The following is a 22021-nucleotide window of genomic DNA, read 5'->3' on the forward strand; positions in this document are numbered from 1 at the left end:
TTGGAAAAGTGAAATAGTGCCCCATAACATCCTGATAAAAAAATTAGCAAAAAGGGGACTAGATAGAAAAACTATTAGGTGGATGCAAAATCAGCTGCTAAGTTGGACACAAGGAGTGTTCATCAATGACACCTTCTCAAACTAGAGGAAGGTAACTAGTGGGGTGCCTGGGGATTCAGTCCCAGGCCCACTGCTCTTCAACATCTTTATTTAGATGAGGAAGTACAAGGAAGGGTATTGAAATCTGTAGATGATACAAAACTGGGTGGAATAGTGTACACCTTAGAAGAATGAAGATCCAGGGCAATCTTGATAAACTTGAACACTGGGCTGAAAGCAGTAGAATGAAATACAATAAGGACAAATGCCAAGTGCTCCACCCAGGAAAAAGAAAGCAATACAAGATGGGGAATATGTGGCTCAATAGAACTAAAGAGGAAAAAGACCTTGGAGTTGTGGACAACAGGCTAAATATGAGCCAGCAATGCGATGCAGCTGCAAAAAGGGCAAATGCTATTTTCAGATGCATTAATGAAAGTATTACTTCCAAATAACAAGAAGTAATACTTTCCCTATACTCTTCACTAGTCAGATTTCATCTGGAATACTGTGTCCAGTCTGACCACCAAGATTTAAGAAAGACGCAGAAAAATTAGAAAGGGTCCAGATAAGGGCAAAAAAAAAAAAAAAAAAAAAAGATTCAGGGTTTAGAATCTTTATATGTTCAGTATCAAGAAGAAGGGGACTGTAGGTGGGCTGGGCTGGGCTGGTTGATCGAAAGGTTGCTGGTTTGAATCTGTACAACGGAGTGAGTTTCCGTTGCTCTGTCCCAGCTCCTGCCAACCTTGCAGTTCGAAAGCATGCAAATGCAAGTAAATAAAAAGGTACCACTTTGGTGGGCAGGTAACAGTGTTCCGTGTACTTCAGTGTTTAGTCATGCCGGCCACATGACCACAGAGACTGTCTGTGGACAAACGCTGGCTCCCTCGGCTAGGAAACGGAGATGAGCACCGCCCCCTAGAGTCAGGCATGACTGGACGTAAAGTCAAGGGGAAACCTTTACCTTTTTATCAAGAAGAGAAGGCTGAGAGGGGACATGAAATCCCTCTATAAATACCTCAAAGGCTATCACAAAAAGAAAGATTGTGATCTCTTCACAATCAGAGTGTAGGACATGGTACCAGAGTGTAGGACATGGAATAATCAACTCAAGTTGCAAAACGCAGATTCATGCTAGATAGCAGAAAAGGTTTTCTCACTCTCAGAGCAATACGACAGTGGTACCAGTTGCCTGGAGAGGTTGTGGGCTCTCCCACACTAGAGAAACAGGTCGGTCAACTTTAAAACATGACACCAAAGAGTTTGGCAGGGAATGATAGCAAAAAGCTGTCAAACCTTCTGTGCTCTGAAGCACAAGAGGAAGAAAGTTTTGAATTGTTTATTTATTTAACTTGTATACTGCATGTTAGTTGAAGTTCTCTGGGAGGTTTACAAAAATTCATTAAAATGCAATATAAAATACACTGCATTCTAAAAGATGATAAAAAGGTTGCCCTACAATTTTTAAACAAAATTTAATATGTATATAAAAATTCCAATAACTTTAACAAGGTTAATCTTGGGACCTATTTAACTAATAGAGCCCCATTTAATGCCCTATGGTAGAAGACAGTCTTAACATGGCACTGAAAAGATAGTATGATTGGTGCCGATTGAGAGGGGGGAGTCACCACTGAAAAGGCCCTTCTCCTTGTTGCCATAAACTTAGACTTCCTTGGAGGTGTCAGTGAGATGTAGGCACCAGAGCTTGATCATAGTGTCAGGGTAGCTTGATCATAGTCAGGAGAGGCAGTCAGCTATTGTGTCATATAGGACTTTACAGGTTAAAACCAGCACCTTGAATTGGACTCAGAAGCACATAATAAATCAAACTAGAACAGCCTCTTCTCCTCTCCCGAAAAGGAAGCTTTTCCCTGCCTCAGAGAGGGAGTTGTTGAGTGAATAGTGTGTGTGTGTGTGTGTGTGTGTGTGTGTGTGTGTGTGTAAGAAAGGAAGGGCTGTAGGAAATGTTATATGAAACGTTAGTGTGGGGAAGGCTATGTGTGCACATGGGAGAAGGGATTCCAAACACTGCCGATCACAACCTATCTCTAGAGCCACTCATCATCACTCTTGCCATCAGAGTTGCCCACCCCTCTAAAACGTGCAAAGAATGGTCTGATTTCCATATTAGTAGGTAATACAGAAACACGAATCTTCATTAATCTTCTAATGAAGATTAATAAGAAGCTTTCTGAAGTGATTTTATGCTCACTGGAATGCACATTTGAGGACTTACCCTCTTCTCTCTTTCCGTTTTCTAAGATGATGATGTTATAGCTGATAGTGGAATAGCATGGTCTAGTGGTGGGGAACCAATAGTACAATGATAACCCCCATATAAAATAGTGACTGGTTCTTCTGACCAGTTGGAGTGTGCTCAACTTATTTTGGATGGGTTGACTTGTTCTGAAGGTTACAACTTGAGAACTCTCTTGGAGCCATCTGTGCAACTTGAGGCTTAAGTGACTTCTACAGCTTTGGTTGGTGGTCCAGCTATACTCCTATGTGGACATGGATAACTTGATCTAGTAACATCCCGGTTAGATACTGCCCTGTATTCACCATGGGGCTGACTTTGCAGGAAGTTCTGAAGTAGCAGCTCATGAAGAATGTGTGGCCAGAAGGATAGCAGGGACAAGCTCTGAAGCCCAATTCTGGCTCACTTGTACTGGCTGCTTGGATATGTCTGAACCCTATTTGAGGTGATAGTTTTGAAAGCCTTCAACCATCTGGAACTGCAGTACCTGATAAAGCACCTCTTCCAACATGACCCTATTCATACACTATGTTCAGCATCTAAAAACCTCTACCAGATGCCTTCTCTGAGGAAAGCTTGGAAGGTAGCATCAAGGAAGAGGGACTTCTTGGTGCCCCCTCCACAAACAAATTATGAAATCATCTCCTGCTTGAGGCCTTCCTCGTGCCAACATCTTTCTCTTTCCAGTGCCAGGTTAAGACCTTTCTCTTCTCTTGGGCTTTAGGCAATATATAATTGAGACTGAAATCAAATTGTGGAGTTGTCTTATCATTGGTCATTTAAAATTGTTTTAGCTGCACATTTTGTGTGTGTATATATTATCTGTTAATGTTTTATACCAATGCTTTTATAATATATTTTTACATTTTTAATCTTTGTAAACCACCCAAAGAACTTCAGTTACTTGGTGGTATAGAAATGTAATAAATGTAATCAGTGATATGAATGGATATTGATAAGTTGTACAAAGCTGATTTTTTTAATGTGCATGATCCAACACCAACCATGAACACATATGGCCTGACATATTTGCTATGTTTAGATTAAGGCAGTAAAAGCCTGGAATGGGGTCCTGGAAATGTCCTTGGAATGAGGATTTACTTCCACATCCTTTGTAGTCATCACTTCTGAAAAGAAAACCCACATGCTTTTACAGATGTATGCAAATACAGCAACATTCAAGGGAAGTAAGAAGATTTAGAAAAATGGTTGCCTTCTTCATATGCTACTGTCTGGAAGAGGCAGCTCTTCAGCCAGATGAATGAGAATATGTTACAGCTGGCTTTTACCAAAATAGTTTATGCTCTCCTTCAGTTGTGTAGCCAGTAGGGAGTTGTCAAGCTACATGTGTTTTCAAACTTCTTTCAGCTAAATCAGAGATCCAAGTACAAAATGCAGCACTCAAGGGTATCATGTGGACCCAGGCAACTCTCTGGTGGGCTTGTGGATCCATAAAGAGGTAAATGGATTAGAGTGAAGCATACGTGGACAATATTCCTCCATGACAGATATAATCAAGCAGGGTTTTTTATGCTGCTTAACTCTTTCAGGACATTAATCTGTGACAGAAGATATAAGGGGAGAGATTCCTTCTCTTGCTTATTACAATAAATATCAGTCATCTATGCTAACTGCTAAACTGTGTGTGGCAAAAGAGGCACCACTGGAATAAATTGAGCCTTAACGTGATTTTTTCTCTGTCACATATATTCAGATACCCCCAGTTGCCATATGTTAAATCCCCCACTGGTGGTTATATCTCACAAGTATCTGAGCTATGGTCATTATATACCTGTGTGTGGTCAGACATTTGCCTTTTCTAAATTCACTGATTCACCTGTCTTATCTGTAATGTTGTGAATTCAGCATTAGATTATTGTACAGCATTGTAGGTAGGGGCTGCATAGTCATATCACTGGCAATTGGTAGCCGGAGTGCTAGATAATGGTTTCTTCCCTCCAAGAATCTATGTTGGCTAACTGGTATTCACAAATGAGCTGGTTGTATTCCTTTATTTATTTGTAAATGCTTTCAGGGACCTTGAAGTAAATCAGGATGGGCAGCATGTGACTCATGGGCCACATGCATCCCCAGCCCTTTTGCAGCACCTGCCCCACCCAAGTCCTTAATTTCAGTGATGTGGCTGCAGTGAGAGCAAAAAGGGAGAAGAGAAATTAATGCGGATTTGAACTTCCCTGGGGCTTTTGGGGAAAGGATTATGCACTTAAACAAGGTACATGCTTGCTGTGCCCTTTGTTTTAAGGTAAATAGGTGGTATTTTTTATCCCTGAAATAAAGGAAGCTGTGCTTCCTGCAGTGTGGTTTGGGCAGGAAAATAGACTCCTGAAGCCTCTAATACTGTGTTCCCTTAGATTCAGCTTTTCCTGTTTGGAAAATGCAGAATGATATTGATACAAATCAGTCTAACACCACAGTCCCAAAGATAACTCCCAAACAGGAAAAGCTGAATCTATCATTCTGCATTTTTTCTACTGGTTGGATTTGTTGCCTTCATTTGGTTTATCCTCTGAAAGCTGATATCTTCACTAAAGATTCCTAAATAATCTTATTGCCAATTAAGTAAGATGTTAAATTAAGAAAATTAACAGAATGTTCAGTAGTGTCGGCCTAAATATTCCCCAAGTACATATGCAGAGTACACGCAACGTCGAAAGCTCTCTGGTCTCAAAAAAGGGGCCCACACTGGTTAAATAAAAACAATTCCTGAAGGGAAAAATGCCATGCTAGTGGCATCTATGGAACAGATGCATCCACATTTTACTGGCCTTTATAGCAAATCAGCCAACCAATGACTTCCCAGCTTCTACTGTCCATACCTCCTGCACATACACATGCATACACATTGCTTGACAGAGCAGGATAAAGACCTGGGAGATCACCAGCAGCAAGCCAGGGCCTATGGTGGCACCTTCTTATATGTCACCAACCATAAAGTTGCCAGTTCAAAACTCACTGGGAGCACAAGTTTGATTCTAGCCACTCTAGAAATAAATCAGAGCCCAGGCATCATAAAATCCATGCAGCCCACATGTTTCCTACCCCAACTGAGTTTAAGGTCACTGAAAGCATTATATATATACTGGGTGGACTAAAAGTAGGTATACAGTATGGATCAGGTCATGGAGGACCTCACACAGTGGACGAATTGAAGAAGTTCATCTTGCAAGCATTTAGTGACATTGGTGTTCACTGGAATTTGTCTCACAGTGTTAGGAACAGGTTCCAGGAGCATTGCAACATTGATGGAAGACATTTAATGTACCTAAGATATTAAACATGACCCTATCAGTACTGTAAACCTACTTTTGGCCCACCTTGTGCGTGTGTATATGAAATTGTGGACATGCATTGTGAGACCCAGTTGTTAGTTAATATGGTTGCCCTTACCACTTGAATAGATAGGGAAACACTCACATCATGTAAAAAAGTCACAGAATATAATGTCAGGCAGTGTAAAAGTTCAAGAATATATGTATTATGAAGTCCAGGGCTATAAACAAACATGAGTTGGCTCTCTTCCTCCTTGCACTGAAGCGTATGCTAACTGCCCCAGCTGGACATCTCACTGATCACTATTCCTAGCAATGGTGGTGGGATTTCATTTGCTGCTGCTGAACCCCAGGCCTGTGAGTGGGGAAACAACTATTATCCAGCATCTGATCCTGGATGAGTGGGCTGAGCTGGCCTGTATGACAGAGCCCTGATTGGATAAGACTGAGGTAGGAACTCATTCCAAGCTTTGCCCTCCTAGGTTTTTGGTGTTCCAGCAGGCAACCCCTGGTTGGGAGCCCACGCCAGGACATGAAGTCACAGAGGTTTGCTTTGATGCCATGGATTGTGACATCTCCCTGAGTCACATCTTATTCCCCATGTTGGTTAACATAGATGTGAAACAGCTGAGGGAGATTGGCCAGGGTTTTGGAGACCAGTGTCACTAGTATGCTGATGACACCCAATTGCTGTCCATATCCAAGGAAGCAGCTCTGGTTCTAAGCTGGTGCCTAAGATCACTATCGGACTAGTGATAGGAACAAACACACTGAAGTTTATTGCATACAACACAGAGGTTCTCCTGGATAGTCAAAAGGCAGATCAAGGAATGGAGATTCAGCCTGGGCTAGGTGGGGTTGCATTTCCTCTGGAGACTCAAGCTCACAGTTTGCGTATAATCTGGACTTGAAGGTGGATGCCCAGGTCTCAGTGGTAGCCAGGAATGATTTGCATGGCTGAGATAATGGGCGAATTGTGCCTAAAGTTGTCTGATCGGGCATGGTCACGCATGCCTTACTTACATCCTGTTAGACTACTGTAATGCTCTTTATGCCTTCATGACCTGTTGAGAAACTCCAAACAATGCAAACTGCTACACCCAAACGGCTGACTGAGGCTGGCTGCAGGGATCACATTGCCTGAGCGCCAGTCCTGCACTCTTAACCACCATACCAGGGCTAGCTACACTTGCTCAGTGGAAGAGACACATACGCTACATGGCAGGAGTTTGAGGGCCACAAGCAGGCACTGGCAGTGTGCGGCAAGTGGCAAGTGGGGTCCTGTGAGCACCCACAGTGGTGAGCGGCAAGCAGCAAGATAAGCTCAACGAGGCGCAGGTGGCTCCTGAGCCTCAGTTTGGCCGCCCCCTGCACTGTACCACCCTAGCTGTAAATAAACTGTAATGAGAATGTTTTTTCTAGTGCATGTCCAGAACTACCAAAAAGGGCACAATACTAAAATCAGTCCTGAAAAGGTTTTGTCAAGTCCTAAGGAAATACTTTTGGCATTAAAGGGCAATTTCAATAGCCTTTAAGTCTGAACTCTGGCTGATTTACTGCAGTCTTAAAAGTTTTTTTTTTTTTAAAGTAGAATATGCTAAGTTAAAATGGTCATTCCTGTTAAATCCAAGAAGATATTTATAGTTTGTTTTTGAGCTTAGTAGATATTTATGCTCTTCCTTCAATGTAAAGCTTCTTCATTCAAATAAATAAGTAACAGATAATAACTATATATGTGCAGTATTTTTTCATTACTAACAGTAGAAAGTTTTTTAAGCATCTGATTTTTCTCTCACATAATGGAACTTGTCTGCACTAGTATGCTAATTGGAATCACCTGATTTTTGCTGTGGACCCAAAATGGATTTCAGGCAACACAGACTGGAATAGCTGTACAGATGACAAGATTTACAAACAAGACAATCAAAACTGTGGGTGCTTCCTTTATTTAAAAAAAAAAAAAAAAGGAAAATGCAGGGGATTCTCTCTCTCTCTCTCTCTCTCTCTCTCTCTCTCTATATATATATATATATATATGATGACATTTTAAGGGCTTTGTTGAAAGAGTAGAATTGCTTTGTTTCTTATCCCATGATGAGTGAAAGAAATGTTTAAGAAAGATCGTTTTACAGTGAGATTCATACTGAAATGCGATGACCGTGATTCAAGCCAAGCCAAAAATTACAGCTCAGAATTAGAAGGGATAGACATGGCTTGGGAATCCATTTTCCCACATTCCTGAATCTCAATCATCCCAGCTAATGTTTAAAAGAAAATAGAGTGGGAAACAATGAGGTCATTTTGTTTGGTTACAAAAAATAAAGAATACTCTTAACAATAAAATATAGTAAGTATGTTTATGGGGGTGACTGCTTATTTACAAGGAAAACACATCATGAATGACAGAACTTTCATGATTTTCTCACATTTTATAAGCTCTAAAGTACATGTTTTGTACTTTTATCATGATAGACCTTACAAAGAAGTCTTGCTGACATCATTGTTGCAAACAGTGTGTGTGACTGTACTGAAAACTCCTCAGTTGGCAAAAGCAGCATTACATAACAAGGAAGATAAAGTCCTGGGCTGGGTTGATTTGTATATTTAACTACCAGTCTGCATGCTGATGAGTAGAGCAGTCTTTAAATTCTGTTTATAGTTATCCTTACCATTTGTACCTAGATAGTGAAACCTTCTCACATCAAGCAGTAGGGACAGGGATAAAGAAAACTGTATAACTTATCTGTAGCAAGAAGATCAAAATGCAGCTGTTCAAGCTAAAAGACTGAATAGCAACAGCTGTTGAAGCTACACTGCCAGGTTAGGCAGAAATCAAGCACCTTCCAGAAGTGGCACTGACATTTCCCTGCCTGCATGCCTTCTCCCAAGCAGGTAAACCCAGATACAAGTATTTTTTCACTTCAGTCCAGTATGGGAAGGCTTTCTAGGCATCCTGACCCTGCAGCTGCTAAACAATACTTGGCCTTCGTACTAACTTTGGGGAGCAGGTAGGAATTACCAAGCTGCTGGGACAACCTATGCAGCTTCAAGTCATGAGGAAGGATTTCTCTTTGTCCTGCTGGACAGATAGGAAGTATGGCAGCAGAACCACTGAAGCCCATAGGGGTTCTCAGCAGGTGGGATGAAAGGTTTACCTACTGGAAAGTTTTACCTACTGGTAGGCAGGATGTGAAAATCATGGCCCTAACTCAACAATATGCACTAAGTTTCTGGCTATAGATGCTAGGATTCTAGAAAGAAAGAAAAGGAATAATTCCTATCCTAGATATAAGCTCGGAAGCTTATAAGATTTATGGTGGGAATGAATTGTAACAGCTGCATTATTTCTTGACTGATATTTTGAGCACCGTTTGTATTATGATTCCTGGTTTTTTGTCCATCCTATCCTAAGCTCCTTCAAACAAAAAAGGGAGAAGAAAATATTGATATGCTCTAGGGGAAAGGCAATGATCTGTCTCAATGATAAACACCATTTTGAAACATTAGAAGGTCAGCATATACTATGCTAGGAGCTGGATTTTATTGCTGTGGTAGTGTGTTGTTCCAGAATGTTCTTAACCACTAAAAGTGAATGCCATCACCAAATGAGAAACTTGAAAAGAGTTTTGTTTTATCTCTCACCCATCCCCCTGCCTGCAAAGTATTTGAAGCCTACCATGAAGAAACACTGACAGTTGAATAGGGATGTTTTTGTTCTTGATAAAGGTGCTCTTAGAAGTTGAAGTTGTTTTCTTTGAAAACTGTTCAGAAGCTCAGAGCAGAATAACGTTAAAGACAGATTTTTTAAAAAAAAATCTCTCCCTCCCTCCCTCCCTCCCTCTCTCAATTCCATCCTCCCTCCCTTTCTTAACACACACACACAGTCTAAACCTATTTCCAAAATAAGTAGTTTCTAATCCAGCTGGGATAATGTGGTCATAAAAAGGATGTCCAAATCCACCAATTTATATTGGTTTGGCTTGGCTTTAAAAGTATTTAAAGCAGAAAGTCTGTGGCATGTGTACATTGTAATTGCTGCAGCATTATGACCTTTTTTTTCTTTAGTCTGCCATATTGTTTAATGTTCAAATTGAATGCTAATTGGAGCAACTTTCAGTCATGTTTTCAAGACGACTATTAAAATATAATATCTTTCAGATCACTACAGTGTGTCATATTCAGTTTAACAATAGTGCCAAAAGATTATGAACAACTACTAATTTAATTTTAGACTTTAAGTATTACACTGTTACATTTAAGATGCTGGATGCATTCTTATAAACAAATATATCTCCTGCCATAAGACCAGTGGAGGTGTTTTCTTGCAACACAGGCAGGCATAAACCAGGGAAAGGAGGAGGTAAACACACAAGAACTGCTCCCACCATCCCCATGAACTATGTAGATCTTTGTGCATTTTGCACAAAGTTCTGAAAACTCAGAGGGTTCCCCCATCACAGGAGCTTTGGGAGCCTGTTCAGCCAATTGTGTTTACAGAACCCTTTTCAGGACTGTGCACTAAATACTTAAAGATCTATCAGGCAGTCAGGCACACTCTAACATCCCCTCCCGTGTTTAGACCCACCCATGCCATTAGTGGGCTGTTGTACAGACAGGGAGTCAATTCTGCTCTCAGTCACCTTAGCAGCATGATGCTTTCATGCATAATACAGAGGAAATTTCTTCTGTTTGGTGCAATCCACACAGTGTCTGCTGTCCCACCCCAAATTGTCCCTGCACACTTTAACTGTCATTTTTCATTCATTTCATTTAAAGGATACAACGTATTAAAGGTACACTGGTGTGAAAGGGTTCTCTGCTTAACTAATATTTGAATCCAAGTGAAAAGTTGGTTGGTGTGCTCTTGTTAAAAAGGAGCTGGTTTAGCATTGAGCGTAGTTAAAAATCAGTGTTGATCTATCCCTTGAGCATGATTAGGGGGCTTGCAGCAATGAGGCCAGACATGCACTGTCTTCTTCCTTGCCCTTCCTGGGTAATCAGAAGTGGAGCACACTGACTGAGTGGGTTCAGGAAGTGGGAACCGTTACTTAAACAGTGGTCATCCCTGCCCTTAAGGAAATGCAGACACTCCTGAAGAAAGCTAATCTGGACACAGTGGTACTTAAGAAGGTCATGGCAGGTTACTGCAGACCCCACCACAACTGGGTGATACTGATCATCTACAGCAAATTTAGTCTGGGTTTCAGTCTGGCTAGACTTGGTTATCAGGGGAGAGAGAGAAAGAAGGGGGAATACAGCCCTATTAATCTTGCTTGATCTCACAAGCATGGCAACCTCCTGGGCCACCTCCAGTTGGACCCTGAATGCCCTGTGTTAGAAGGTCCCCTGTAAAGTTTGATTGCAGAGTTGATTTCAGAGAGCAACACTGGTTGACTATTCCTTGGCCCCTTGGCAACTGGGCTAAGAGGTTCTGCAGGATACTATTTTGCACGTGATCCTTTATAGGAAGCTGCTGCACATGGCCACTAAGGAGATTGGGATCCAAGTACCATCAGTACCCTGCTGATGCACAGCTTTGTCCCCTTGTGACACCTGAATCAGGTCAGACTGTGCAAATCCTGGAATGGTGGCTAGCCTCAGCGATGGACTGAATGAAGCTTATGAATACACTGAAAGCTTATGAGGGTGAGCGGTTCTTGAATCTAGGAGACCGGCTCATTGCCTGTTCTGGGTGGAATTAGGTTTGAAGTCTGGGGATTCTGTGGATCCACCTCCTTCACTGGAGGCCCCGGTGGTCATGGCAGCTCAGTATGCCTTCTGCCAGTGTCAGTTTCTGGAAAGGCTGTAGGTGATGTAAGTGCAAGTGAACTGCAATCTGGATTACTGCAATGGACTCTGTGTAGGGTCTGCAAGCTAGTACAGAATGCAGCCATCTGGCTGTAGTCCTTTTAAAGCATGTGACTCCTTTTCTGAGCAAGCTGCACTGGCCATATCTCTGTTACTGGGGCAGGTTCACTGGTTACTGGTATATGAATTCCTAAACAATTTTGGGCCAGACATTTGTGGGAAAACTATCTTTCTTACCAAGCTGCCCAGTAAGTGAGGTTATCACTTGAGTCATCCTGTTGGTTACAGATGGACTTGTAAAAGTCAGAGTAAAACTGTACGTTTAATGGCTCCTTCCCTCTGGAACTCCCTGCCTTTTTATGCCTGGCAGGCAGAAGCATTGTTTAGTTCTGTCCCTGCTGAAAACATTTTAATGCAGCTTGCTTGATTTTATTATTATAATCTGATCTTAATTATTTATTTTAATTCCATTTGCTCTGGCATCTACTTGGATGCATGGTATATATAAATCCTGTAAATACAATATATTTTTTTTAAATGGGAACAGGGAATTTGCTCTGAGGAATCACACCGCCTGCACCTGTTCACTTGACTGTTTCTAAGGTTTTGTAGTCATTAGTTCTACTTAGCCCTTATGCTGTAATTCAGAATTATTATTATTTAAAACTAATCATATACATGGAAAAAGCCCAATCCAGAGTTGCAAGCATGGAATTTCCAGATAGAGCTTTCCTCCTTTGCCGTTCAGCAGAAGTGAAAATTCTACACATAATATTTGCGTACATAGAGCTTTTCTTCCCTTTAAATGAATGGGAGTGTTTGTAGACACTGAGCTATGTATGTATGACTAATTCCTACACCTTCATGTCATTCCCACACCTTCAGATAATTTCTGTTTCAGAAGCAACAATGTTTTCCTCTTCAGACAGAAAAGGAACACTCTGTAACTCTATTCCATCAAGTGAATTATTATCAAGAAGTTCACTGAAGTACATATTTCTCTATATTTGTTAGAACATTTATATTTCCTTGACAGACATCTTAAGTATAACACTCACACAAGCCAATATGAAGTATGTTTTCCTTTTTCAGGTCTGGATGTTGATGGAATATACAGAGTCAGCGGCAATCTGGCAACGATACAAAAGTTACGATTTGTTGTCAATCAGGGTAAGTGATTTCTTCGCCCTGTAATGTTTTGTTTAGTACTTATCTGTCTGAAATGACAATACAATGGATTTTAGAAGCTGTGGTACATTAGTGGCACAGAATGATGAGTGGCATTTTGCAGAAGAGAGGAAGAAGAAATGTACAGAGATAGAGCAAACAACCAGAGAATGGGTTGGAAGTGGAAGAGGAAGTTATAGCATAAGGAAAACAAGATGGTGGCACACACAAATGAGCAAACAACAAAGGCAAAAGGAAAGGGAAAATAGAACATAACATTACTGGCAAAGCTTATTTAAAAAAAAACACAAATGACTTTGCAATTTCAGGTGTGAGAAGGGAGAAAATATTTTTAAAAGCCTAAAGAAACATGGAAGAAGAAAGTTTTAGAAAAAAACAGCTGGCACAAAGATACTTGGGAACAGAATGGGAGGGAAAAGAGCAATAGTTGACATATGTTCCAAAACACATTTAAACTTTAAAAAATAATTTTACTGATTTTCTGTAATGCTAACATAACAGTCCTAATATTCTTAGAAAGAGTTGGATGCTTGCGTCATGAAGTAAGCAAAGCTATTCCCAAGACATAAGTCGTGTTGCTGAATTGTATGTATATCACCTCTTAATATTCAGACAGGGTCATAATGAGAACTTCTGCAAGGTATCACTGGTTCAGATAAACTAGGATATGCATTTATTTGCAACCTTTACTTAAATCACCTTCCCATGACTAACAATGGTCTGTGTTCCTTTATGCCAAGAATGAAATGCCACTTGTCCTGGATATACCTTAGGAATGCATAAGGTTGCCAGGTCCACTGCCTGGAAAGATGTACATAGAATTGCTGTTTGTGACACCTGCAACCTCCATGTGTAGATTATTCACACAAGTGCTGTGATTTGTATAATTCCAGAGATCCAAAGACAAGTGCCAGGATTTATTTTGGTGATCATGTTGACAGCCCCACAATAGTTTCTTTGTGTGAGCCAAGAAACCTCACTGACTTTCCAGGTGGCCTCTGGTCACTGTAGGACACAGTCATGGTGGTGATGGTGGTTACATGCCATCAAGTCATCTCTGACTTGCAAAGACCCTCTGAGTGAATTCCCTCCAAAATATCTTGTCCTTGACATGCCTGCTCAGCTCTTGTAAATTCAAGCTATGGCTTCCTTTATGGAATATAGCCATCTTCTGCCATTAGCTTTCCCTAGCATTATTGTTGCAGCGATATAATCCGTAACTGAAAAGCCCATTTACTGAAGCATTAAGGCCTGGCTCGATCTGTTGGACTTCATATTGTGGTGTGGCCACACTGGCACTCATTGTGACACAATGAAACTGGTTACATGTCAGCTTTGTAAATGAGTGGTTGAGGCTAAACTTTTAGAAGAACTTCTGTTCTTTTAGGCATTTGGAATTAAAATCCCTAGAAGAGTTTTATCATTTATTTTCCATGTAAAAGACTGTGGAATAGTATTACATATTGTTACTTGCTACTCTTTTCCTTCCTGTGTGTTAGTTAGGTGTTCTATTTTGTGACATGTCCTTATTTTGAAGTTCATATACATATGGCACACTTATTTCTAAAGAATAGCCTCACATTACAAATGCAACCATAAGACATTTAAAATTAGAGGAGGAAAATCCCAGAAAGGATCAAATTCTTCCCCAATGTAACTCCACTGAAGTCTATTTAAAACATTTCTATGAACTTGTCATCAAATATATGCAAAGGATTTCAACACTTTGAGTTTGATGGAATTACACCAGGGATGAACTAAGCCCTGCATCTCTGTATGAAACTGAATTGCCAAATCCATCCCAAGCCACCAAGTCAGTAAAGCCATTCAACTTAAAAATAAAAAAGTAAGTCAAAGCTCTTATTTCACCATGCAAGCTCTAGTTAGATAGCATTTCTTCCTGTTCCCAGAAGTCCTGTTTCAGATGTTCATCCTCTGTTCTTGTTGCTGCTTTAAAGTACTGTGGAAGAGACCAAACAACTTGATCAATCATCCCTTAATGCATGCCATCACCTTCTTTCCTCATGCAAATCCAGTGGTTTGGGGTCCAATCTGCAGGGTTGCTGGGAAATGGGAACTTTCTTGTTATTTGTGTGTGGGGGGGGGGGGGGGTTATACATATTGTGTAAAAGTATTCTATATTGGAACCTACTGACACATACCTGTGAGTCAGAGTAGACAGTTTGGCTCGGATAGCGGAAAATGGGAGTGTTTCAGAAGTACCTGTAATCTCTCATTGAAAATGGAAGATCATCTGGCTAAGGTGAAAAGGCAAAAGTAGCCATGAGCAATTTAGAAGAAAGAGCCATCAGAGGAACCTGCAGGGATGGTGGGGGGGGGGGGATTCCTAATTCATCAACACATAGAACTTTAATCAAAGGATCTGTTTGCTTAATTGATTAACAATGCAGCCCTCGATTTATTATATATTTAGAAGATATTCAGAAACAGGGGAATAAAAATAATGAGATATTTGCACATGAAATAAGACCAAGTTAGAGCAGGGACTTCTGTCTTTTATGCTAACTTTTTTTTCTTTTTGTTCCCTCAACCCTTTAGGGATACCCTGCAAAATTTTGTTGCAGGGTTACCCTTGTCTCTTCTAAATTGTAACACTTAGACCTCCTGGACTACATTCTCATTTGAAGGAAGGATGTTGTAAAAAATTGGTCCACAAGTTTGAGTGAATTTACATAATTCACACTTCCCAGTCCAATATGTGAATTGCAACAGTTGCTCTTCAGATTGCAAACTTCTCTGAATTTTTTACTGTAGTTCTTGGCTCAAAAGTTGCAAACAAAAATGTGTGGATAAGGGAAAGTTGTACACAAACATATATGTGAATGTTTCTGTGTGTTTTTAAAGAAATTTCAGGATGATTTACTAATTAGATGGAGTAGATTTATGATTATTTGTGAAAGTGAGATAGATTGCCTATAGAGTCATACCCCACTAATTTCAGATATACTTACATTTTAACCAACTACAGAGAAGGATAGCATTAGAATGGATGGCATTCTAGTTCTCAGGCATTCTAAGTCCCACCTGCCTTGGCAAACCTATCATTTTACCAAGATGAGAGCTCAGACCTGGATGACAATGCTAGAAGCAAAGCTACCACAATACCTCTGAGCCAGCTTTCCCCCATAATTCACAGGCATCATCCCTCACAAAGAGACATAAATGATATTATTTTGATGCATTTATTATTTAATTCTTACTATTTGCCTAAATCTTGGAAGGGTTGCATATGCAGGTTTGTGCACAGGCAATGAATGTAATGACTCTTAAAAGTTTGGACTATGAAATAGTTCTTCATATTTTTGTAAATAAAAAAGACAGCCAAATTACAACCTTCCAATCACTTTCTTCAGTTCTGGATTAGTTCCCTGCTTTTCAAGCAGTTTAAATATTAGAGCCTATGACCATAAGCTATGCATACATATGTACAGGCAAGTTCTATTAAAGACATTGTTACTGTGTTTAAATGGTGCTTTATGTTTCTTATTTTATTACCCCCTTATAGATAATATTTCAGATTCAATACTTATTAAATCTTATTATTTCTGGGAGAACATATGTCAGATCTCCCCCATCAAGGGCAGAGACCAAAGGCCACTCTCAGGGATCTGATCTCAACACTCTCTCCACCTTAGAAACCTCCAAGGCTGGTTCTCCTTCAGCCTTCAGTGTCACAAAGGGAAAAGGAAGCATGTGAGGGAAGAGCAGTGACATAGACAAAATCGTTGTGATGGTCCACTCAACCCTGGAACTGGCATAGTTTAATTCCATTCCACTGAAAGCAATGAAAGGATTTTTAAATATTTTTTGGAGGGAAATGGAAATAAAAAACGCTGTTCTTCCCTCAAATACATCCTCTGGTATGAGCTCAGTGGGACTTTAGATTTCTCCAGGCCTCTGTTGTTGGAGTCCTGCCACAGGTAGGGTTGCTCTGTAAATCTGTTTCTGATAAATTATTTGATGAATAACGAAACAGTATGCAAAACTACAACCCTACATTCTTGTGTTTAATCATAAAATGCCATAGGTTAATTCTGGACAAACTGCTGAGGCTGAGCTAGGCCACTGAATGTATACAAAGAACCTGATAGGTGGTACCAATGCATTAAATAGATATCTTGGTTCACTATAGGTGTGACTTAGAATTACCTTCTCATCTGTAAATGGCTTGAAAAATAGATCCCCAAGTACACACGGTTTTATACTGTTAACAACAAAACTGACCGCTTCTGTATATTCTATGTTCCTTTTCAGGCCTCTGAGCACTGAAAAGGAACATAGAATATGACAAAAGCATAAAGCACTGCTCCTTCATTTTGAAAATAATTGACGATATGGATGTGTTCATACATTGTGCTAAGCCACCCTGAGAACTTGGTCTTTGTCATGTCCCTCCGTTTTTCTGAAATTAGTTGCCAGAGATCTGCGTAAGGTACAGAGCAGTGAGACAAATTAGTAAATGTGCACAAACTTCAAGGCAGAGCAGTGAAAGGGATTGGTAAAGATAGACAAATTTCAAGGCAGAGCAATGAAGCTTATCAGTAAAGAAAAGAACGTATCAAGGTAGGGTGGTGAAGCTGAGGAGCAAATTGAGCAAACCTCATAGCAGTGGGCTTTCAGATCAGGTCACTCTCTGGTGATCTTTCTTCTTAATTTTTAGGAACAAGGGATGGGGCGGCTGACAAGAGATGTATGAAAATTGTAGGAGCAATGCCAAGTTAGGAAGGAGGGTCAGCGGTTTTCACCAGTCCTGCTGGGGGTCCCTCTAACTGATCTGACAACTCACAGTTAGGTTTTCTGCCAGTTCAGGTTCAGCAACCCATCATGGGTGATCACCTGTGCTGGCTTGTTTTGTCATATGAACTGGGTCTGTATCTATTTCCTCCCTGAGCGTGGGAAATATTCCGGAAGAAGTAGAAAACCTCTGCCTTTTCCTTTTCTTTTATCCTTATCATTTTTCTTTTGTACAGTCTTGTTGATTCAGTTACTCTTATTCAGCATAAGCATTAGCCATCACTGCATGAAAGATCTATTTAAAATGTCCCAAATTGAACAGATCATCAATCCTTACATGGGCATCCTGGAATGTTCATTTCTACCCTGTCATTTGACCATGCATGATTCTTACACGGAAATTCCTGCTCGGTGGAGTGCATAACAAACATAAATTGAGACCTTTCTCATTTCATTCCAACTTGAATCCTGAACTACAGTTGCACATTTTTCAATATTGTTGGTAAAGCTTGAGAATGTCAACTTTACCAAAAGTGTTTTTAAAGAGAATTTAGACCAAAGCATTTTCAGTATCCTCTATCTTTCTGCTGAGATCATTATCGGTAAGATCAAAAAATGAATAAAACACAACCCAGGATGCAGAGGATGGGAGGAGAGAAGAGAACAAAAAATCTTACAATTGCTAGCCTTTATTCTGTGCTGCATTTTAAAAGTGTCTTCAGGTGTATATGTTTCCAGATACCATTAAATTATTGCTTTTCTTGTTTACAAGACCTTTTATAGTATTTGATTTCATATTTGACAACAGAACCACTACATTCTTTACTTTTTTCTTAATTTGTAATGTTTTCTGCTTCTGTGTAGACAGACAGGATGTTGCTGTCTGTCTGTCTGTCTTTCACTTCCAGGTGGCAAGATAATCTTTTATCAGTGATTTATTTTTCCTATTAAAAGCTGAAGGATCTTGATTATAAGTGGCTGAGATTATAACGTCTTTTAGAACTGTACACAATCTCTAAACCATACATTTGTCAGATACACTGATTCAGATAATTAAGTCATAATACATTTTTTCTGACTTGAGAAAAGCATTGAGAAACAAAATGTGTCAAAGATAGTAATATTAGTGTGACGTACTCAACAATGATTGATTGATTGATTGATTGATTGATTTCTAGCCTGCCCTGGACAGGTTACAACAATAAACCATATAAAAACAGTATAAAAACACAAAAATCAAATAACTATAAAAACAGTAAAACAATAAAAGCGCACCCACCTCAGCATAACTAATGATTTCATAAAAGGCATGCCATGTTCTATTAAAAATACCATTAAAACAGATTAACAATTAAAACACTGGAGAAATAAAAATGTCTTCACCTGACCAAAAAAAAAGTATAAAGCAAACCTCTCTGGGGAGTTCATTCCAAAGCCAGGGTGCCACAATGATTTTTTCCTAATTCTCCTAATCTCTGAAAGAGAAAGAGAAAGAGAAAGAGAAAGAGAAAGAGAAAGAGAAAGAGAAAGCGAGGCTGCCACAAAGGCAGGGGTGGGGAGGGAAGAGAAAAAGGGTTTGCATTCTGTGAAATAGGTTTCTGTTGGCACTGAAACTTATGGGCTCAAATGAATTGATTAACAACTTGGCTGGTCAATGACTGAATAAAGAATTGATTGATTAACAACTGCAGCTCACCTCTGCTTGTAAGATTACTTGTACTGTGTGGCTAGTGCCAACTCCTTGGCAGTCATTTTGTGATGGTGACCATCTAGGGGTTAAGTCATAAAATGAAAAGACATAAAAATAAAAATTATAGATTTCATGTGATTGGTCTATTGTGCAACCAGAGCAAACAGATCAGTCCTTAGTATACATATGAAATTAAAACAGCTGTGGGGAGAGGAGAGCTTTAATTCTTGAAGTGAATAGGGTTGCTATTGAAGCTTAGAGACTAATACTAGAGCCTCTGCTTGATTTGGTCTGTATTAATACTTGCCACCATTAATATCATTCATTTTTATGTTTACGTAAAATGTCACCTGGATGTTATTATCACCTTGTGAAAATCCCATATTTTAGGATCCCATTCCAGAGCCAAGCTGTAGATAACCAAATGGATGAATGGAAAGTTTATCCATTTATTCAAGATTAAAAATATTTATACTGCTATTTTCTGAAAAGCATTTACATACATTTCTAGATATCTTGGGGGACAGGGAATGTTTCACATACCATGCATGTCTGCACTTTGTTCTTTCCAAAAGATTGTGGAACACAAGTATTTCTCTTGAGCACCAATCTACCTGAAAAGAGAATCTGGGAATATTATGGAGTTGTGAAACTCTGTTTAAGCACTTGAAACCTATCCTGATACATGCATGCTCAGTTATGAACAATAGAAATGTCAGCATGAAGGTTTGTTAAGAGCAGCTTCATGTGTATAATAAAGTGGATATTAATTGCCTTCATATCCAATTCTTTGTTTACAAAATGTTTGGCATTTGCAGAGTAGCTTGACCTTTGAATGTCCTTATTTGCATGTTAACTGTAAAATGGAACATACTATCCATAGGTCAATTATTGCATTTTTAGTATTTATATGCTCCTTTCAGAGTAGGGACTTTGCTTCTTAAGACTTTAAATTTTCTACCCACAATGGACATAATCCCTATTTTACTAGAAAAAGAAAATGAATAAACATAAAAATGGATGACCATAATATGTCTTAGAGGATGGCAAATTTTATAAAGCAAAATGTAATCTGGCATTAATAGAAGTTGATTTTATTTACCACAACAATAAGTGATAAAATAAAATGACTCTTAAGTGAACCTTCATCTAACATTCAAATACAAATTCTAGCATTAACAAAAGAAAATAACAAATAAACTATAAATACTTTGGCTAATTGAGAATATTTATTAACAAAATAATTTAATAATTGTTGCAAAGTAAAAAATTACAATAAAACTGTCTTGATCCATGTTTTGCAGAAGTACCATTACTGTCTGTGCAGTTGTTTAACAAGGATTTAATTGGAAAGATAAGTGAATGCACATTTAAAAGTATTGTTAATTTGCTTTATAATCACCCAATCCTTCACAGTATTGACAGCATCAGGCACCAGCCCCTCTCTCTTTTACAAGTATTATTTTCCATATGTGCACAATAAATTCCAGCTCTGTAATTGGAAATTTTATAGATTCTAGCATACCTTCAGCACTGGATTTATAAGTGCTATATCCCCTTTTTAAAGGTAACTCACTAATGTTATCATTAGTCACTATTAGTAATCACATAAAGCTGTGATTCTGTGTCCAGTTATGCATGTATAAGAGCATCTCCATGCACTGGGGCTTCAATAGGAATATCAGTGTATGCAGGATTCAGCCATATTGTATTACCTGAAGCTACCTGTTTGTATTGACACATGTTATGGCCTTGTGGACTCAGCCAGTGCTATTCGACCATCCAATAGCTGGCTGCTTTTGCGTATTCCTCAGGCCACCGAGATAAATGATGCCTTACACATATATTATCTCCCCAAGTCCAAGAAAGGAAAAGACAAGGTCATTTTACAAGAAACTACCTGTGTTCCATTATTCAGGTATTTGAAAAAAATCTAATGTAAAACCTGCAAAGATTTTTCGGAAAACCCGTCATGACCAATTATGATCGGCAGGTACTGTTACAAAGAAGAGTTTGAGTCTGCCTTTCGAACTCTGATGAAGGATCGAAGTTGCCTTTGAAACTGCTTCATCTCATCAGGGTAAATGGTTGGGAGTTTTTTTAAGGCATGTTTTTAAAAAAGAAAAAGAAGCAGCAACTACTTTTTATAGCTGTATTTAAAGAGAAGAAGAAAAGAAAGAACCTCTGAAAAGCACCCAGCAGCTTTCACTGACCCAACATATCCATTTCAAAAGCAGTCGGTAGCGTCAGTCCTCTTAGCAGTTCAGAAAGACGCTGTGCAGTGCAGGTTCCTACATCTAAATAGTGGCTCGCTATAGTCTTAATGGGCCAAGAGGTGCATGACGTCTGCAGCACTTTTAGTACATAGCAAGATTGACAGGACATAATATATTTTAAGGAGCTAAGGAAATCCTCTTTGATAGTTTACATTTACTTTGCAATCTGTCTCTGCACCCCGCCCCCGCTTTATCCTTCGGGAACCTATATGGAGATTAGTGTAGCCAATAAGTTGTATGTTATCATGAGATGTTGAACAGATTTCTCCTGTGAAACACTGAGACTGCTTCATGCATATTTTAAAAGAAATTTTTATGAAATCATTGATTATAGTGGGCTGAGTTTTTGGTGTTCTAGTTGTTTTGTTTTTCTTCTCCCTCCCTCCCCCACTAAGCCTTAAAAATCTCATTGGACTAGATTATTACATTTAGAATATTGCTAGGGTGAGTAGGTTAACAATGTAATAAGGGTTTAGTAACCTGATATAAGAAATTTTCATGCTTTCCCTTATGTCAGATAACTTGCTTACATGCCTAGATTCTGGAAGACAGGGACAGCCCTATCATGAGCCACAATGACTCTCTTGTGCTGGGCAAGTTTGGTTCATGGAGTGGGGGCTCTGGCAAGGGACTGGGAGGGATGGCGAAACAACTT

General features: G+C 39.4%; 1 protein-coding gene across 2 annotated transcripts in view; it reads left to right on the forward strand.

Annotated features, from left to right (window-relative positions):
* Nucleotides 1-22021, forward strand: part of ARHGAP15 (Rho GTPase activating protein 15) — a 438685-nt gene that overhangs the window by 286109 nt on the left and 130555 nt on the right. For both annotated transcript variants that reach the window (XM_044438196.1, XM_044438195.1), the window contains exon 11: nucleotides 12550-12627. In XM_044438196.1, coding sequence (XP_044294131.1) covers nucleotides 12550-12627 — 78 coding nt within the window. The remainder of the gene's footprint in view (nucleotides 1-12549; nucleotides 12628-22021) is intronic.

The sequence above is a fragment of the Varanus komodoensis genome, unplaced genomic scaffold, assembly GCF_004798865.1.
Source record: "Varanus komodoensis strain SLA01 unplaced genomic scaffold, ASM479886v1 scaffold32, whole genome shotgun sequence".
NCBI classification, from domain to species: Eukaryota; Metazoa; Chordata; class Lepidosauria; order Squamata; family Varanidae; genus Varanus; species Varanus komodoensis.